Consider the following 17,758-nt stretch of genomic DNA (forward strand, 5'->3'; position numbering starts at 1 on the left):
ACTGGACCTAGGCTCAGCCTTAGATGACGAGGAATGGTCTGAAGCCTGGGGTAACGCGGTATCTAGCTCCATCTGCGTTAGAATCAAGGAGAATGTTTATAAATTATTATATAGATGGTATTATGTACCGTCTCGTTTGAGCAAAATGTACCCGGATACATCGGATAGGTGTTGGAGAGGATGTGGAGCAGAGGGCTCTTTTCTACACATATGGTGGTCCTGCCCAAAAATAGTAAACATATGGAGGGAGGTGATTCATTTTATTTCCAGCTTATTGCAGACTCCTATTCCTTTTGACCCTAAATACATTCTTCTCCCCTTGAACCTGCCAACGCTGACAACATTTCAAAATAAACTGTTGCGTCATATAGTTTCTGCAATGACATGTCAATTGGCTGCAGATTGGAAAAACCCTATCCCGCCTTCCATGCAATCTATAATTGCCCGTATCTGGTACGTTTACCGCATGGACTACATGACTAGCATTATAAATTGCTCCTCTAAGTCATTCGATAAAATATGGAGCCCATGGCTGACTACCCAACATGCCCCTTCACCTTTTAATTAGTGATGCCTCGCACTATATTTGATGGGACCCCCCCGGGGACTCTATCCTACCTTATTTTGTCTCTCTCTCTCTCTTTCTCTCTCCTTTTCTCTGTCTTTCTTTCTTCTTGACCTCTTTCTACTTTTCTTACTGCGATCGCTTGTGCAGCCCTGCTATGCTAAAAAGTTTCACACAAAACAAAACTAGCCCTAGGCCTACTTACCCTGTGCGACGGATCCAGCGATACAGGTCCCGGCTTTGACGTCAGACATCCGCCCTCCGTTCACCTGGACACGCCTGAGTTTTTCTTACCACTCCCCAAAAATGGCTGGAAACGGTGAGTATCCGCCCCAGAACACTTCCCGCCTGTCCTTCTTCTTGCGATCATCGATGCGATCACAATTGTCGCTGGCGGCGTCGTTGCCTGGCGCCGATCGTCGCCAGGCAACGTCGCGCGTGTGCAATGCGTCCACCATGCATGTGCATTTCTGACCCGTTTGCACTGCAGCAAAGAACAGCTGCATGCGAACGGGTCGGAATGACCCCTTAGTACCTTTTGTAAATAAGGCAGAACCCTCAGCATGTGTCTCGACAGGAATACGTTCTTGGAACTGCAACAGCTTCCCTCTTAAAATTCCTTTTGTCAGCTTTGTATCGTTAGACTCCAAAGCTACTACCAGGAAATCTAATTCTGGTTTTAGAGTTTGTAATATCTTCATTGCCATTTCCTCGTCGTCCACCTGTGCCCCCACAGATGCCAACTGCTAAACTATTGACAGTGTTTTATCTATATAATCGTTCATGTCTTTACAGGCACTTAACGAATAGCATACGCCTCAAGTTTATTCTTCTCATCAGACCTTTGTCCTCATACGCCATTTGCAGAGCTGCCCACATGTCTTTGACTGACACTTTCCTGCTGACAATGGAGTAGACCTGTTGTTCCACGGCCAAGTCTATCGTCCCGATGGCTTTATCCACTTCAACTAAGTTTGGTTCTGCTCCTGGCTCAGTTGTGGCTTTGCACAACTTTTCCCGCTTAAGCTGCATCTTCATGGCAAATTTCAACGTTGTGTAATTCTCTGAGCCTTTTAGCTTTGTAAAGTTCACGCTGCTCCCTGTACTGTACATTCTTCTCTATATTTAATAAAAGTACTCCTTCTCTAATCAGCTGCACTTTTATTTCTTATGTACCTCTGTTTTAGAATGCCTTTCCGACTTGGGGTCCTGGGCCCATAACCTGTTGGCAGAGTGTTGCGGTGTCAGATAGGGATGTTAGTCCACACAACAGCACTTAACTAGGATGATTGGTTTATTCCGATAACAGAGATAACAGGTTGTAGTATATAGAAAATGTTCTGCAGCAGCAGGAACTTACAGTATACATGTGAAGCAGTATAGCGGTGACACAGTGTCTTAATACACACAGGATATGGCTGCGGGAATAACAAGGTCACACACTCAGTGCAGTTGTCTCTCCCAGGAAGAACTCTCTCTGACTGTGCACTAAGCCCCTCATCCTGCACTGAGTTGACACTAGGAGGGAAAACACTAGAGCAGGGAAGCTGCCTCTAGTGCTGGGAATGGAGACAGACAGCAGAGTGATCCACTGTCTAACAACATGCAGCTTTACAAAATTGAGACTTTGGATAGGAAAGAGAAAAAAGCACCACCAACCTATAATAATTATCAGGTACCTTTTCAAAGGATCTCTATGCTTAGTATTGTTGGTCAGCTTAACAGTTTTCTACAAGTTTTGTACAAACCCATGTTCATTGCTATAATAACCTTCCTGTGCGGAACCAAACCAAACCTCTCTGCTAAAATTGAGACTTTACCAGAATTTGTGTCTGTACTTAATCCGATGTTTGTCATATACAAATAAAAACATTTGGGTTTAGCAGTATCATCCAGGTTTTTGAAAAGAAGTTGCTTTCTCTTTTAGAAAAATACATAATAAGCATCCCAAAGTATCCCACTTCTAACCCCATGTGTAGGATGCCGCTCCTACGGCTTCTGTAAAGTGTGAGACACAATCTTAAATGGCGATCTCTACCTAATTTTTTTGTTGTTGTTTTTAAAAATACATTGCACTGAACAGTAATGTTTTCTATAAAGCACTGTATGTTATTTAGAACTCTTCACATTGAGTAAATAAAGGGCACCCCAGCTCACAGAGAAGCTATGTTAATAGTTAAAAGTGAGGGTCCCATCTCTTGCAGCCCTTACCCTTCATATATGTGTGTGATAAATACTCCCAGTCCCTGCTTTCCATTTTGGGATGTTATTGGAAGCTGAGTGTTGTGCGGCCCATGGATGGATATATATATATTTTTTTTTAAATGATACCTGGGGTGTACTTAAAAAAAATAATTTCTGAATAGGAACAATGTTGTATTTGTCGTTGATGGATATTTTCAGTGTAAGTTTAAAAAATGGATATTGAAGGACATTCTGTTATTATTTCTAGATTTCTCACAATGGATAATTTCTGTTCATCTCATCATTTTGTTTTCATCGTGGCACTTTTTGGCCTGCCAACAATGGTAAGTCATTATGTAATTTTTAATGTGGGAGTTCAGTTCAGTTCCTGTTAAATTATATACATTGATAATACACAAGCGATGTAGCTATTAAATGCATAAACTCCTATAACTAACATCTATATAATCTGTGAGTCCTGATGTAATCGTTTCAGTGTTCATTAAAAAAAACTTGCCCATCTTAAGAAATAATGTACCTGGGACCTTACTCATACTTAATATATAAAAATACAGCGCTTATACAACTGATGCTAATAATGGATGAATTTAATGACTAAAACATATTAAAATTCCAAACATATAAAAATTGATGATGTATTGTGTTCAAATTGCTCAAAGACCAATTATTGGACATACACTAAGCTCCTCAATGCAACCTTAATGAAGGCCAGAAAGTCCATATAATGGATTAGGACACAAAGTCTAAATTAGAAGACCAGGACTAATGCAAAGTATTACCCAACTTGTGTTCCAATGCAGGGATCCGAAATTAAGGTCCTTAATTGTGGAGTGGATTCTGGTTCACAGTCTGTGGTGATTACGTTATAATGTCCTGCACACTGTGTTCCACTTTAAATGAATCCTGTAAAGTTATTCCTCGTTGGACCAGATGGAATCGGGATCCTGGTTCACTTTTAGCAAAGAGGTGGGTCGTCCTGGATTTGGAGCCAACAGTAGTATTGCCTTATGTGGAGTCCAATGGTCTGGAGCAGAGTTCCCTTATGCATTTCGCCGCTCCTGACAGCTTTGTCAAAGGGTAATGTGATGTTCAAGTTTACCCCTTTTTATAGGGGAAATGATGTCATCAATAAATTTGCATAAACAATCAATTAAAACCTAAGCATCATAATTTCAAAATTCTAATCAGGCAGAAACAGCAGAGGCTCAAAAATAAAATCAATCGTAAACTAATGTTCATAAAACTATTCACAAATCCCTTAGAATAGTTTATATTTATATTCTAATCATCAGTCATGTGATCGTATTGCCGGTCACGTGACCCCGCCCAGAGTGACTTCCTATATGGCTGTCTATTCATAGGAACAGCCATCCGTCACTCAGCACGTTTAGCCACGCTCCCGAATCACGTGGGTATACGATACCGGAAGTGACTCGCTTCTATGACAATGAAGCCGTCACTTCCTGGTGCGCGCTGTTGTTAGCGTCCACACCGTTGCTAAGATACACAGAAATAACCAAGAGTGGGAGGATTCGTATAAGTTGCGTGTACGATCACCGGAAGTGACCTGCTTCTATGGCAACTAAGCCGTCTCTTCCCGGTGCGCACTGTTGTTAGCAACCACACTAATGTTGTAAAAGGAAAAGATAGAAAGATACTTATAACGTCTATTGACAGGCCTATGACATCAGCATAATTTATATCAAACTTAGTGGGATGATGAACACGTAACTTAAGCAAACGTTACATGATCAATCATATGATTATACATAAATGGTATACTAATCCCCACACTACCTAATTCAATTCAGTTGTCATAGTTTTAAAGCGTACCTTAAGTTACTCAAAATAAATAAACCACTTATCTATTAACTCTTCTTATACAATCAGAACAGTACTTATTCAGATCAACATTCAGGTGCCAAAGAAACCGTCAAAAACCGTAGTCCAGAACGCATGGCAAAAACCACTAACCATACAAAGGCACATAAATCACCTCTTTAAGAGGATTAAAGAAGTGAATAGAACTAAGAAAGGGGTCTAATCTCTAGACTATGAATAGGGGAACCATACAAATATTGGATACTAATTTTAATAGTTTTCTTCCCATATTTTCTAAATGGTGATTTTACTTGAAATATGCTAACCCAAATTGAAAGCTTATAAATTATTCAAGTATTGTATTAAGCTCTAAAGCCTCATTCAGACCTTGCGGATGTAATGTATTTAATTGAAAAGTCCAATAGATCTCTTGCTTGTGTGATAGCCCACTAGTATTAGGTATGCAAGATCTGCAGTCACTGTGTATAGTACATCACCCTTACCTTGCCCCGGCTGGTCATGGGTTCAGGCACAGTTACCAGAGGGTCCCCTGAAGAATCAGGTCTTTAACTACAAGTACATTGTGGGTGTGGACTACAGGTGTCGGTGCAGCGCATAAAGAATTGGGCGCCAGTCCATCTCAGATAAACAGCATAAAGTTTATTCAAACATCAAACAGGGAGATTGCAGGGATAACTTGTGAACACTCCTCCAGCACAAAGCATAAGTTACAGTGGATCACACATCAGGGCACCTCCTCCAGCGCATCGCTTAGTCGCAGCGGCATATACATGGCAAACAGCATTACGTACCAGGGCATTCTGTGACCAGTAGTGCTACACATCAGGTGACCGTCTCTCTCTCTCTCTTACTTAGCGAGGATCTTTTCCTTGGGGGCGCTTACTCACGCCGCGTGGCTTTCCGCCCACTTCACCCAGATACCTCTCGAGATACTTTTCCATGGGGGCGCTTACTCACGCCGCGTGGCTTCCGACCACTTCACCCAGATACCTCTTGAGACTCACACCATTAGCACACTTTTCTCCTGGCATCACCCTTTCGCTGGATTCTGCATACTGCTGCTCTCACACTGCGATGTCTCCCTCTGTCATCAAGTGCTTTGCTGTGGCTGGCATCACTCCCCACCTAAACATGTGGGGAGCCCTCACTGGGGCTACATCTTTCTGGCTAAATCCACCTCACTGTCTGCTCACTCTCCTCTCACTGTCTGCTCACTCTCCTCACTGACTGTCCTCCTCCTAGGCTGCTGCAGGACAACCTTTTTATAACCCTGCATTCCCAGGTACACATTCTATCTGGGATTTCCCGCTCTGTGTTTCCCGCTCTCAGTTTCCCGCTCTGAGTCTGCAAATGAGTGAGTCATGCCCTTTGCATTTTGCAGACTAATCTGTATAGCTATGAGCTGTGCTGTTAACTCCTTCTGTGCTGCAAGCTGTAGGCTGCTGGCACAGTGCTATGCAACTCCAGCAAACATTTTACTTTTATTAAAGTCATGCTGGCACCTGTAGTGCCACAGTTGATTTGGGCTGCAGTTTCAGGGTATCACATGCACCCCTGCTGAAATCTTGCGTGTCCTCACGCAACAGCAGTTTTCAACATAACATATAATGACAGTACATGTGACAAAAAAAACAACAATCAGATATTCAGGAAAACATGGCATGTCAAACATCACATTACATACAAATCACATATTCTGTTGCGGTTTTCAAACGAGTTACAGTCCAGAGTCACATGTGATAGTAAAATGTTCCAGACATCTTGTGGCAATTGCGCCAAACACAGAGAACCTGCCCTCTCCTGCCCTTGTCTCCCCCCACGTCTGGGTCAAAAGAGACAGGTGGCTCTCGTGGGCCCCTCCCATTAAACAAGTTTCTCCAACTTTAGGAAAATAGATATAGGGGACTACATTCCCCTCGCGATCCTTGGCTCTTTCGGACACTCAGAAATGGCCAAACACAGTGCCCCCAAGGGTGTTGCTCCGACCGGGTGCACTGCATAGTCCCGATGTCCTGTTACATAAGTTCCGCCTCCACAAATATTGCCCTTAGAGCCCCACGTTGGTAACCATGTTTGCTCGTATCCTGTTCGCGGACGCCAAATGTGATAGCCCACTAGTATTAGGTATGCAAGATCTGCAGTCACTGTGTATAGTACATCACCCTTACCTTGCCCCGGCTGGTCATGGGTTCAGGCACAGTTACCAGAGGGTCCCCTGAAAAATCAGGTCTTTAACTACAAGTACATTGTGGGTGTGGACTACAGGTGTCGGTGCAGCGCATAAAGAATTGGGCGCCAGGCCATCTCAGATAAACAGCATAAAGTTTATTCAAACGTCAAACAGGGAGATTGCAGGGATAACTTGTGAACACTCCTCCAGCACAAAGCATAAGTTACAGTGGATCACACATCAGGGCACCTCCTCCAGCGCATCGCTTAGTCGCAGCGGCATATACATGGCAAACAGCATTACGTACCAGGGCATTCTGTGACCAGTAGTGCTACACATCAGGTGACCGTCTCTCTCTCTCTCTTACTTAGCGAGGATCTTTTCCTTGGGGGCGCTTACTCACGCCGCGTGGCTTTCCGCCCACTTCACCCAGATACCTCTCGAGATACTTTTCCATGGGGGCGCTTACTCACGCCGCGTGGCTTCCGACCACTTCACCCAGATACCTCTTGAGACTCACACCATTAGCACACTTTTCTCCTGGCATCACCCTTTCGCTGGATTCTGCATACTGCTGCTCTGACACTGCGATGTCTCCCTCTGTCATCAAGTGCTTTGCTGTGGCTGGCATCACTCCCCACCTAAACATGTGGGGAGCCCTCACTGGGGCTACATCTTTCTGGCTAAATCCACCTCACTGTCTGCTCACTCTCCTCTCACTGTCTGCTCACTCTCCTCACTGACTGTCCTCCTCCTAGGCTGCTGCAGGACAACCTTTTTATAACCCTGCATTCCCAGGTACACATTCTATCTGGGATTTCCCGCTCTGTGTTTCCCGCTCTCAGTTTCCCGCTCTGAGTCTGCAAATGAGTGAGTCATGCCCTTTGCATTTTGCAGACTAATCTGTATAGCTATGAGCTGTGCTGTTAACTCCTTCTGTGCTGCAAGCCGTAGGCTGCTGGCACAGTGCTATGCAACTCCAGCAAACATTTTACTTTTATTAAAGTCATGCTGGCACCTGTAGTGCCACAGGTGATTTGGGCTGCAGTTTCAGGGTATCACACTTGCAAAGCCTAGCAAATCTGTCCCCTCCCCTTTTGGTCTTTGGAATATGTTCCAGTCCAATCATTTTCAAAGATGCTGGATTACCCTCATGAAATTTATTAAAATGTCTAGGTACACTATGGTTCGTAGCTTTGTTGATTACATTCCTCCTATGCTCCATAAATCTCGTTTTCAGTGGCCGAGTTGTCCTTCCCACATACTTCAAATTACAACCACATACAAGTAAATAAATGACCCAACTTGAGTCACAATTGATGAAACTTGTAATGGTGTATTCTTTTTGTACCCACCCTCGGGGCAAAATCAATGTTTTATTTACTGTATGTTGACATGTGGTACATTTCATTTTGCCACATTTAAAAAATCCTTTCTGTTTCGTTGGCAACCATGATTGTGATCCATTTTTTTCCTCTTGTTTTTTTATGGGTTTCATATACCTGGAGGGAAAGTATAGTTTTTAATGATTTATTTTTCTTAAACGTAAATTTCGGATCAATAGGGATACAATCTCTTAATATCGTATCATATCTCAAAACATTATAATTTCTCTTTATTATCCGTTTAATCTCCCCTGATTGATTATTATAAGTGGATATAAATGATAAATCCCTCTCATCACTTCTTGATTCTTGTTTCGATTTTGAGCCCAATAGCTCACATCGATCCATCAATAGAACCTCATCATATGACTTCTTTAATAATGGTTCAGGGTAACCTCGAGCCTTTAAGGTTTCCCACATGACCTTTGCTTGCGACTCAAATGAACTGACCGACGAACAATTACGTCTAATACGCATGAACTGTCCCTTAGGGATGTTCAATTTCCATGGCATGTAGTGGGAACTGTTAAAATGTAAATAGGTCCCACTTCCTACCTCCATAATGTGATTGGAGGTTTGAATACATTCTCCATTCACCTTGAGAGTCACATCCAGAAAGGTAATCTCAGAAAGATGATAAGTGTGAGTGAACTGTAAATTAAACGTGTTCGTGTTGAGATAAGAAACAAAATTCAGAACTGTGCTAAGATCCCCATCCCAAATAAAAAATAGGTCGTCAATGTAACAGCCATAAAGGACAAGGTTCCCCGCGAACTCGCCCCCCCACACGAGCTGGTCCTCGACCAGAGGTTGGCGTAGCTCGGTGCGAACCTTGTCCCCATGGCCGTGCCCATGACTTGTAAATAAAATGTGTCCGAAAAAAGAAAAAAAATTGTGCTGAAGAATGAATGAGATAGAATCCAACAGAAAATCCCTGTGTCTCTCCGTGAGGTCACCATCTGCAATAAGTCTTTTTTTAACTGCTTGCAGACCCAATGAATGAGGAATGTTTGTATATAGACTTTGTACATCTAGTGTCAGAAAGGCATATGTTGATTGCCACTTGACATTTTGAATAAGTTGCAAAAAGTGTGTTGTATCACGTATATGGGGACTGGCTGCTTGAAGGCTGATATCCCTGGTTCTGGGCATAGTAGAGACAAGCTGCCAATGTCCACCAAAAGGGGAGAGTCCCAGCTTTTGGTGTATACCCTCAGAAAAATTCTAAGCCAGACAGAACCCCGAGATATCTGTCTGGGAAGAGCAATTAACAGGCTTGGATGGGGACCACGGCTTTCAAGTCAGATATCTCCAGTTCCCCAGGGCCGATTTTCAAAAATCTGGTACCCCTGGAAAGAGGGGACCCTCAGCTCTCAGCCTAGGGCCCTTGGGTAAGAGCCCATTGAGCCCATATGAAAAGACGGCCCTGGTTAATACATATGCCCCATTATTAGAAAGTGGAAACATTTAGGAACAACAGCAACTCAATAACATAGCGGAAGATCACGGAAAAGCACAGAGTGGGGTCACTGCTAAGGTGCATGGTGTGTAACAGTTGCCATGCTCTGCTAATTCCATAGCTAGAGTTCCAAACTTCTACTGGCTTTAATGTAAGCACAAAAACTGTGCGACGGAAGCTTAATGGAATGGGTTTACATGGCCGAGCAGCTGCATGCAAGCCTCACATCACCAAGGGGGTCATTCCGATTTGATCGCTCGCTAGCTACTTTTAGCAGCCATGCAAACGCATAGTCGCCACCCACGGGGGAGTGTATTTTCACTTTCCAAGTGTGCGAACGCCTTTGCAGCCGAGCGCAGCAAAAACATTTTATGCAGTTTCAGAGTAGCTCTGGGCTTACTCAGGCCTTGCAATCACTTCAGTATTTTTGGTGCCAAAATTGATGTCAGACACCCGCCCTGCAAATGCCTGGACACGCCTGCGTTTTCCCAAACACTCCCAGAAAACGGTCAGTTGACACCCATAAACGCCCTCTTTCTGTCAATCACCTTGCGAAAATCGGCAGCAAGCGACCAACTCGGAATGACCTACCAAGTCCAATGCCAAGCGTCGGATGGAGTGGTGTGAAGCGTGGAAGTGGAAACGTGTGCTGTGAAGTGACGAATCGCGCTTCTCTGTTTGGCAGTCAGATGGGCATGTCTGTGTTTGGCGGATGCCAGGAATACATTACCTGCATGACTGCATTATGCCAACTGTAAATCTTGGTGGAGGACTGATAATGGTATGGCGCTGTTTTTCAGGGCAATCTTAATGTTTTAGCATACCAAGACATTTTGGACAATGCTATACTTCCAACTTTGTGACAACAGTTTAGGAAAGGCCCTTTTCTTTTCCAACATGACCGTGCCCCAGTGCAAAAAGCAAGGACTATAAAGACATGGTTTGATGAGTTCGGTGTGGAAGAACTTGACTGGCCAGCACACAGCCCTGACCTCAACCCCATCGAGCAACTTTGTGATGAATTGAAACTGAGATTGCGAGCTAGGCCTTCTCGTCCAACATCAGTGCCTGACCTCATGAATGCTCTACAGAATGAATGGGCACAAAGTCCCACAGGAACACTCCAAAATATTGTGGAAAGCCTTCCAAGAAGTGTGGAAGCTGTTATAGCTGCAAAAGGGGGACCAACTCTATATAAAAGTATATGTATTTAAATACAATATCATTACAGTCCCTGTTGGTGTAATGGTCAGGCATCTGAATACTTCTGTCCATATAGAGTACATTGATAGGTTAGACATAGGAAAATTGCATTTTATGGTTTGCATGTCACAATCAGCATTGTATATTGCTCAGAATCAGTTACATTATGTAATATTCTTAAGTCTGGGTTCAAGTTAATTTGCAGTAATGCCTAGGGGGTGATTCAGAGATGACTGTAGATGTGCTAAATATAGCACGTCTATGATCACAATCTCTGACATGCTGGGGGAAGCCCAGCACAGGGCTTGTCCGCTCTGCATGTCAAGCCCTACCCCCTTCCTCCCCGCAGAGGTTCATAAGCATTGCATGCAGACCCTCCAACATGACCCGCCCCACTAGGTACAAAATGCTCTGTTTCTGGACTTCCCTCTTAAGTTATGATTTCCATCACCTGTGTTGAACTAGTTAAATGATAAGAAAGCTGTTTCTTCACAGGTGATGGAAATAATAAATGAAGAGAGAAGTCCAGAAACAGAACATTTTGTACCTAGTGGGGCGGGTCATGTTGCAGGGTATGTGCATGGCGGCGATGCTTTCACACCCGGCATGTAGCTCCCTGCCTACGCAGACTAGCTGTGGAGACAGGCGGCTACCTGCCATGTTTTGGGTTACAGCGGCTGCGAATGTCAACATGCAGCCGCCGCGGCCCGCCCCAGCACTGGTCCAGACACGCCTGTATTGTGCAGACCACACCTCCCCCAATGGCGTTCAAACTCCCCCTGCTGCCCTGCTACTGACTCTGACTGTCAATGGTGTTGTGTGCATATGCAGTGCACATGCAGTGTACCTGCTGCGCATGCACACAACACAATTGTCTTCAGGCTGCGATCGCTGCCATTGCAGTGATCGGGTCTGAATCGGGCCCCTAGTTCTTACTTCTTCTCATACAAGTACCTTCACCCTCTTACTCTCAGGTATCTTTTAGCAAAGTTTGTCAAGGCAAATGGGTGAAGCCACTTGGCATGTTCATTAATAAGGAAAAAGGGGAGGGCCTGGACTGTACACCCTATTACTAAAGCTATTAAGAGGTGCTATCATGCTGAGGCTTCTAATACTATGCTGGATGCACAAGTACCTTCACCCTCTTACTCTCAGGTATCTTTTAGCAAAGTTTGTCAAGGCAAATGGGTGAAGCCACTTGGCATGTTCATTAATAAGGAAAAAGGGGAGGGCCTGGACTGTACACCCTATTACTAAAGCTATTAAGAGGTGCTATCATGCTGAGGCTTCTAATACTATGCTGGATGCACATTCCTAGCACTAAGAACACTAATAGTAAGAATAATTTAAATAAACCCTCACAATTAACATGGAGTATAATTGAAGTTCTTAGCACACATTTGATCAAATATGCGATCCCATGTACCGCGACCAGGTGACTTCATCACATGGGTCCCTAACATTCCTAATACTATCATATTATATAAATTTATTCAGGACTTACCTCTAAATAGGGCCTTATCAATGTGTGATCTGAAATGCAGGCACCTTGCTAATTAATACACCTGAGGGTAAATGGGAGGGGTGCCAATACCAGAGGAAGGAAGCCTTGCCTTCCATTGTACAATAGATACACAAATATAGAGTAAAAATGGTAGGGGGGTGGGCCGGACTGCACACCCTATTACTAAAGATATCAAGAGGTGCTATCATGCTGAGGATTCTAATACTATGCTGGGGGAAGAGAGATGCAGATGCACTCGGGGTCAATTATCTCACACCGCGAGTCCAGTTTAATGCCACACTTACGGCAGCTCTGAACTCCCTAAATTTTGTTGCAGCCCCACAGTGCTCCAAACAAAGATCAGCGAGTATAGTGTGAGAACGACCTGTGAAGAGTGCGAGTGGCGGTACTGTAGCCGGCATTTCCACGCCATTGACTACAACCAGAGCTAAGTGTGGAGCCATAGTGCCTGGAGCAAGTGTATGCCCCCCCTCGCCGCCGCCCCCCCCCCGCTAACGCACACACCTTGCCTTCCATTTTGTGGTGGGTAAAATTAGTGACCCTTAGTGGTACCAGCTTTTCTTACATATTTTTCAACTTGCTCCCCCCCTGCACACATACCACTCAACATATCAGCATGCACCCCTTGCACACCAACATGCAATTCACATATTCTCCCCGGCACACTATACTCTCCCTGCACAACAACATGAGTCTGACCACACACTGCACAGGAACATAACCACCCCCCTGCGCCACAGCATTACTCCCCCTGCACAACATGACTCCCCTCTGCACTCCAACATGCCCACACTGCACACTAACATGCCCCCACTGCACACCAGATCAGTCCCCACATTAAACTTTTGAAATATCTGATTTTCTGTGCTGTCAATGTCACTGCAGCAGTCACATGACATAATCATATCAGCAAGAAGTGTTCTGATTGGTAAGAACTACAATAATTCCCTTCCACAGTGGTTATTAACAACTACAAAGGACAAAACTATGTGCCCCAGATGACACCCCCACCTGGCCCTGGCACCCTGAGAATGAGATCCACTTACTCCGTCCACGTTACCCCCGGTCACAACGGCAATTCGCCCCCTCACAGCTAACTGAATTGCCCCCTATAAGTAAGAAACTGCAGTCAAATACTGATTAAACCTTACAATTAGTTCCATTTTTTACAGTAATATATTATTTTGAATGTAGTGTAATACTTAAATGAGAGTGTATGAGGCATAAGCACTTACCTTGTTATTGAAGGCTTTGGACGCCTGTCTTCAAGAACAGCTGAGGCTGAAGGCCCAAGTCAGACTTCTTGAGCACCAAACAAAACTGCAGCAAATAAAAATTGAGAATCTGTTACAAGAAAAGGAGCTTCAGCTCATGGACCGAGGAGATGAGATTGTAGTTATCGATCTTCCAGATAGAAGAACCTATGCAGGTCAGATTTTCTTCTACTTTATTTAATGTTAATAAAGCAATTGTTCCCCAGTCATTAAGAATACACATGATTGTCAGTTGATCTTTAAGCTGCAACTAAGGCTGGGTAAACACCTGGCAGATCTACAGTATCTGCCGACCCTCTGTCGCGCCGACTAAGCAGCCGATTCAGGTAAGCATACACATGTACCGATCGGCTGCTCAGTCTGTCTGTGCTGACATCACAACTCGGCAGGCATTTGAATTTGACCGCCCAGTTGAGAGGTCAGTAATTGGCAGTCCCTGCAGTGGTCGGCGGATTGTCCGTACACACAGCCAAATGCGCCAATATCTGCAGATATATCGACCTTTGGCTGTGCTGCAGGACCGATATGATATGTCCTAATGACATTGTTCACAGACATATCGTGTATACACACCCACAAATCCGCAAACAATATATCGTCCATTCCTTTTCCCAAGATTTGTATTAACCAATAAATGAACCAATATATGTCTTACATTGAAAACTGTGCTTTTTCTTCAAAGTAAAGCATATCATTAAATGCAGGTCTGTTCCAGCCATGCAGCAAGGTGAGTACCTTGTCTCGGGCAGCATACTGAAAGGGGGCAGGGAACAGTGAAAGGTTTCTAGATACCTGAGGCAAAGTTTCATAATACTGCCCTTATTCCCCAAAGCTCTTCCTAGCCTCTCAATCCAGTTAAACCAAGGGAAAGTGTGGGGTTGGGGAAGTGGTGGTGGTTTACAACAATCATGACTTTTCCCAACATTAAGTATATACTTGCCTACTTGTGAACTCCTCTCTGGGAGAAGCCTGGGGAGGAGTTGCAGCAGGCAGCTGAGGGGGTGGGCCCAGGCCTTTTCTGTCATTAGGTCTAAGAAGAGGAGACATAGCCAATATGATGCAATTATCATTGAATCACATCATATTGGCCCCGCCCCATACCCACAGATCCACAATTCCTTGTATTACATTCCATATCCTGCTCACTAGGAAGTGGGCATGATACGGGAGATCCATCCACACTTCCAGCTGTCTAGTGGTAGCACGTGTGCTCTCAAGTGATGTGATTTCTCGTATTATATATTTAATTGAAAAATAATCTTAATTTTTTTGGCCAGGTCATGGTTAGGCTTCCTATTAGATGTCGGGATCCTGCATGTGGGGATGCCGCTGTCGGTATTCTGACTGCTGGCATCCCAAGTGTCAAGATCCCGATACCATCCCATTGCTTATGTTATTGATCATGTGTCCACAGGCTACCACTACCATAGTAGTACTAGTCACAAAATTATACTCCCAAATGTCCCACTTTTGATGGGACAGTCCCGATTTGAAGACCCTGTCCCTCCATCCTGATGGGCAGTTCGGGAGCTGTCATTAATGTTGATATGTTGATGCCCCCAGGAGATTGGCAAGACCCCATCTGTCACATAAATCCTGGAAAAACATACATTTCTACCATGCAGTGATCCTGCCACTACCTGGACCCCTTTGTAAGTCTTGGTAGAGACATGACCAACACCATGGTAGAAATTCTTGTATTACCAGCATTTATAATAATGGAATGGCCTGGGCAATGACTGACAGGTTATGAGTAACTTATAGCCTAAAGGCACATCACATAATGGCAAGTTTTCTTCCAGAAGTCATCATGGTAAGTTAGATTTATCTTGGTGGTGAATTATATTTTCCCTTAACCCGTGCCTCCAATGATATCCCAACTCACCAGATTAATGTTACCGTGGTTGGTGGACCAAGACACTAACACCAACAATCATAGTAGGACAGGCTGTGTAGTTAGTTTTCACTTCGGTCAGAGTAGCCATAATACTACACCTGATGAATGCGCTGTTTTGTTTTGTATAGGCTAGTCCACCACTTGTAAATCAATACATACCTGAACTATCAAGTTAGGTCTAGTTTAGGAAAACAATATAATAATCTAACAATTTTTTTATAATTTTTGCACATAATAAATACAGCATTGAATTGTCAAGTGTCAGAGGAATGTCTGTATGGTTAGAATTGTTTTATGAAAAAAACACTTTTTCTTTTTTTGAGCAGACTGTGGTGAAATTTACAATCAAGGACACATACAGAGTGGTATATACAAAATAAGACCTCTGCAGAGCAATGCTTCATTCTCTGCATACTGTGACATGTCAGAGGGAGGAGGCTGGACCATCTTCCAGAGACGTTCTGATGGAAGCCAAAATTTCTACAGGTAAAAAGCAAGTAGACATTAAAGTCAAAGTGAGCCCATATATAATAACATCTATAACTGGATTCTATCATCTATATTTGATTGTAAAGAACAGCTGTTGTTGTTGAGATATGGAGAGCACCTCCACGGTGTGTGTTTTCCGAGTGAGGGTCAGTGTGTTTTTTTTTCCTGTGGGGGCCAATGTGTGTTTTTTTTCCCTGCAGAGGGGCCAATGTGTGTTTTTTTCTGTGGTCTAACATGGTGTTGGTTTATTGATTGATATCACATACAGCCGTACTGACTGGTAAGTTACAAGCATCCTGGAAATTATGTCAGATAGCTTCTATTTATATTATATTTTTCTCCGGCAGGGTCCACAGGTTATCTACAGGATAACAATGGGATATGATGAAGCGACAGTGGATTTGCACCAATCGGTCAAAGCTTTCCGGCCACCCAGCATGCAATGGACCCATCTATATATCCCCGCCTCCTGGCTCAGGCAAATCAGTTTTTTATTTGGTGCGGCAGGATCCAAACCATGGTCAGAGGGTCGCTGGTTTTTAGTAGGCCTAAGCTTTCTTATTTTATTTTTATAGTCTTACTATTTTTCTGAGCAATCTTTCTTAACAGCGTCTTATATGTACCTTAGAAAGAGTTGCTTAAACAACTCCCTACCGTGTTGCGACAACGTTTACCCACGAGTACAGTGCTGTTTCAGCGAGCGTCTGTGTCGGATATACTAGCAGGTCCATCAGACGTTACCAGGCTGTGGCCGGAGCAAGGGGAGAAGGTAAGGCATCGGTTCTGCTTAGAAGGGGAATACGGACACATCCGCACTGTTTTGGGAGGAGACTACCAAACAGTCGCCGACGCGACTGCCACCTTGTGTGCACCAGCGCTAGGCCTTAGGGATCATAGGATCCAGGAATTGTATGAGGCCGCGATCCCTAGGGTTGATGTCAGCAGTGGGGAGTCAGACATTCTCCTGGTCACCCCTCCCCCCCCGGTTCATGACCAGTTTCCTCCGAGTCTCCCGCCATAAACTGTTTCCGGCTTCCATCTCAGATGCTGTACATGAAGGGGACCCAGTCGCAGCATGTGACTGGTGCGTCTGTGTTCATTGAGCGTCTGTGTTCACTATAGGTTCATGTGCCCTCATTCCGAGTTGTTCGCTCGCTAGCTGCTTTTCGCAGCAGTGCACACGCTAAGCCGCCACCCTCTGGGAGTGAATCTTAGCTTAGCAGAATTGCGAACGAAGTATTCGCAATATTGCGAAAAGATTTTTCTTTGCAGTGTCTGAGTAGCTCGAGACTTACTCTTCCAGTGCGATCAGTTCAGTGCTTGTCGTTCCTGGTTTCACGTCACAAACACACCCAGCGATCGCCCAGACACTCCCCCATTTCTACAGCCACTCCCGAGTTTTTCCCAGAAACGCCAGCGTTTTTTCACACACTCCCATAAAACGGCCAGTTTCCGCCCAGAAACACCCACTTCCTGTCAATCACACTACGATCAGCAGAACGAAGAAAAAGCCTCGTAATGCCGTGAGTAAAATACCAAACTTCTTAGCAAATTTACTTGGCGCAGCCGCAGTGCGAACATTGCGCATGCGCAGTTAGCGGAAAATCGCACCGATGCAAAGGAAAATAACGAGCGAACAACTCGGAATGAGGGCCATGGAGCGGTAGTGTACACTAGTAACGTCTGGATCCACTTAGCGTTCGCTAACGTATTGAAGCGAGGTGAGTCTCCCTGTATTCCACTC

General features: G+C 44.3%; 1 protein-coding gene across 1 annotated transcript in view; it reads left to right on the top strand.

Moving 5' to 3' along the window:
- The window catches only part of FGL1 (fibrinogen like 1), a 71,898-nt gene that overhangs the window by 17,106 nt on the left and 37,034 nt on the right, over positions 1–17,758 (top strand). Inside the window, exons 2-4 of the mRNA XM_063950467.1 lie at positions 3,018–3,093; positions 13,603–13,783; positions 15,852–16,011. Coding sequence (XP_063806537.1) covers positions 3,028–3,093; positions 13,603–13,783; positions 15,852–16,011 — 407 coding nt within the window. The 5' untranslated portion in view covers positions 3,018–3,027. The remainder of the gene's footprint in view (positions 1–3,017; positions 3,094–13,602; positions 13,784–15,851; positions 16,012–17,758) is intronic.

Source organism: Pseudophryne corroboree, chromosome 1 (genome assembly GCF_028390025.1).
Source record: "Pseudophryne corroboree isolate aPseCor3 chromosome 1, aPseCor3.hap2, whole genome shotgun sequence".
Taxonomy (NCBI): Eukaryota; Metazoa; Chordata; class Amphibia; order Anura; family Myobatrachidae; genus Pseudophryne; species Pseudophryne corroboree.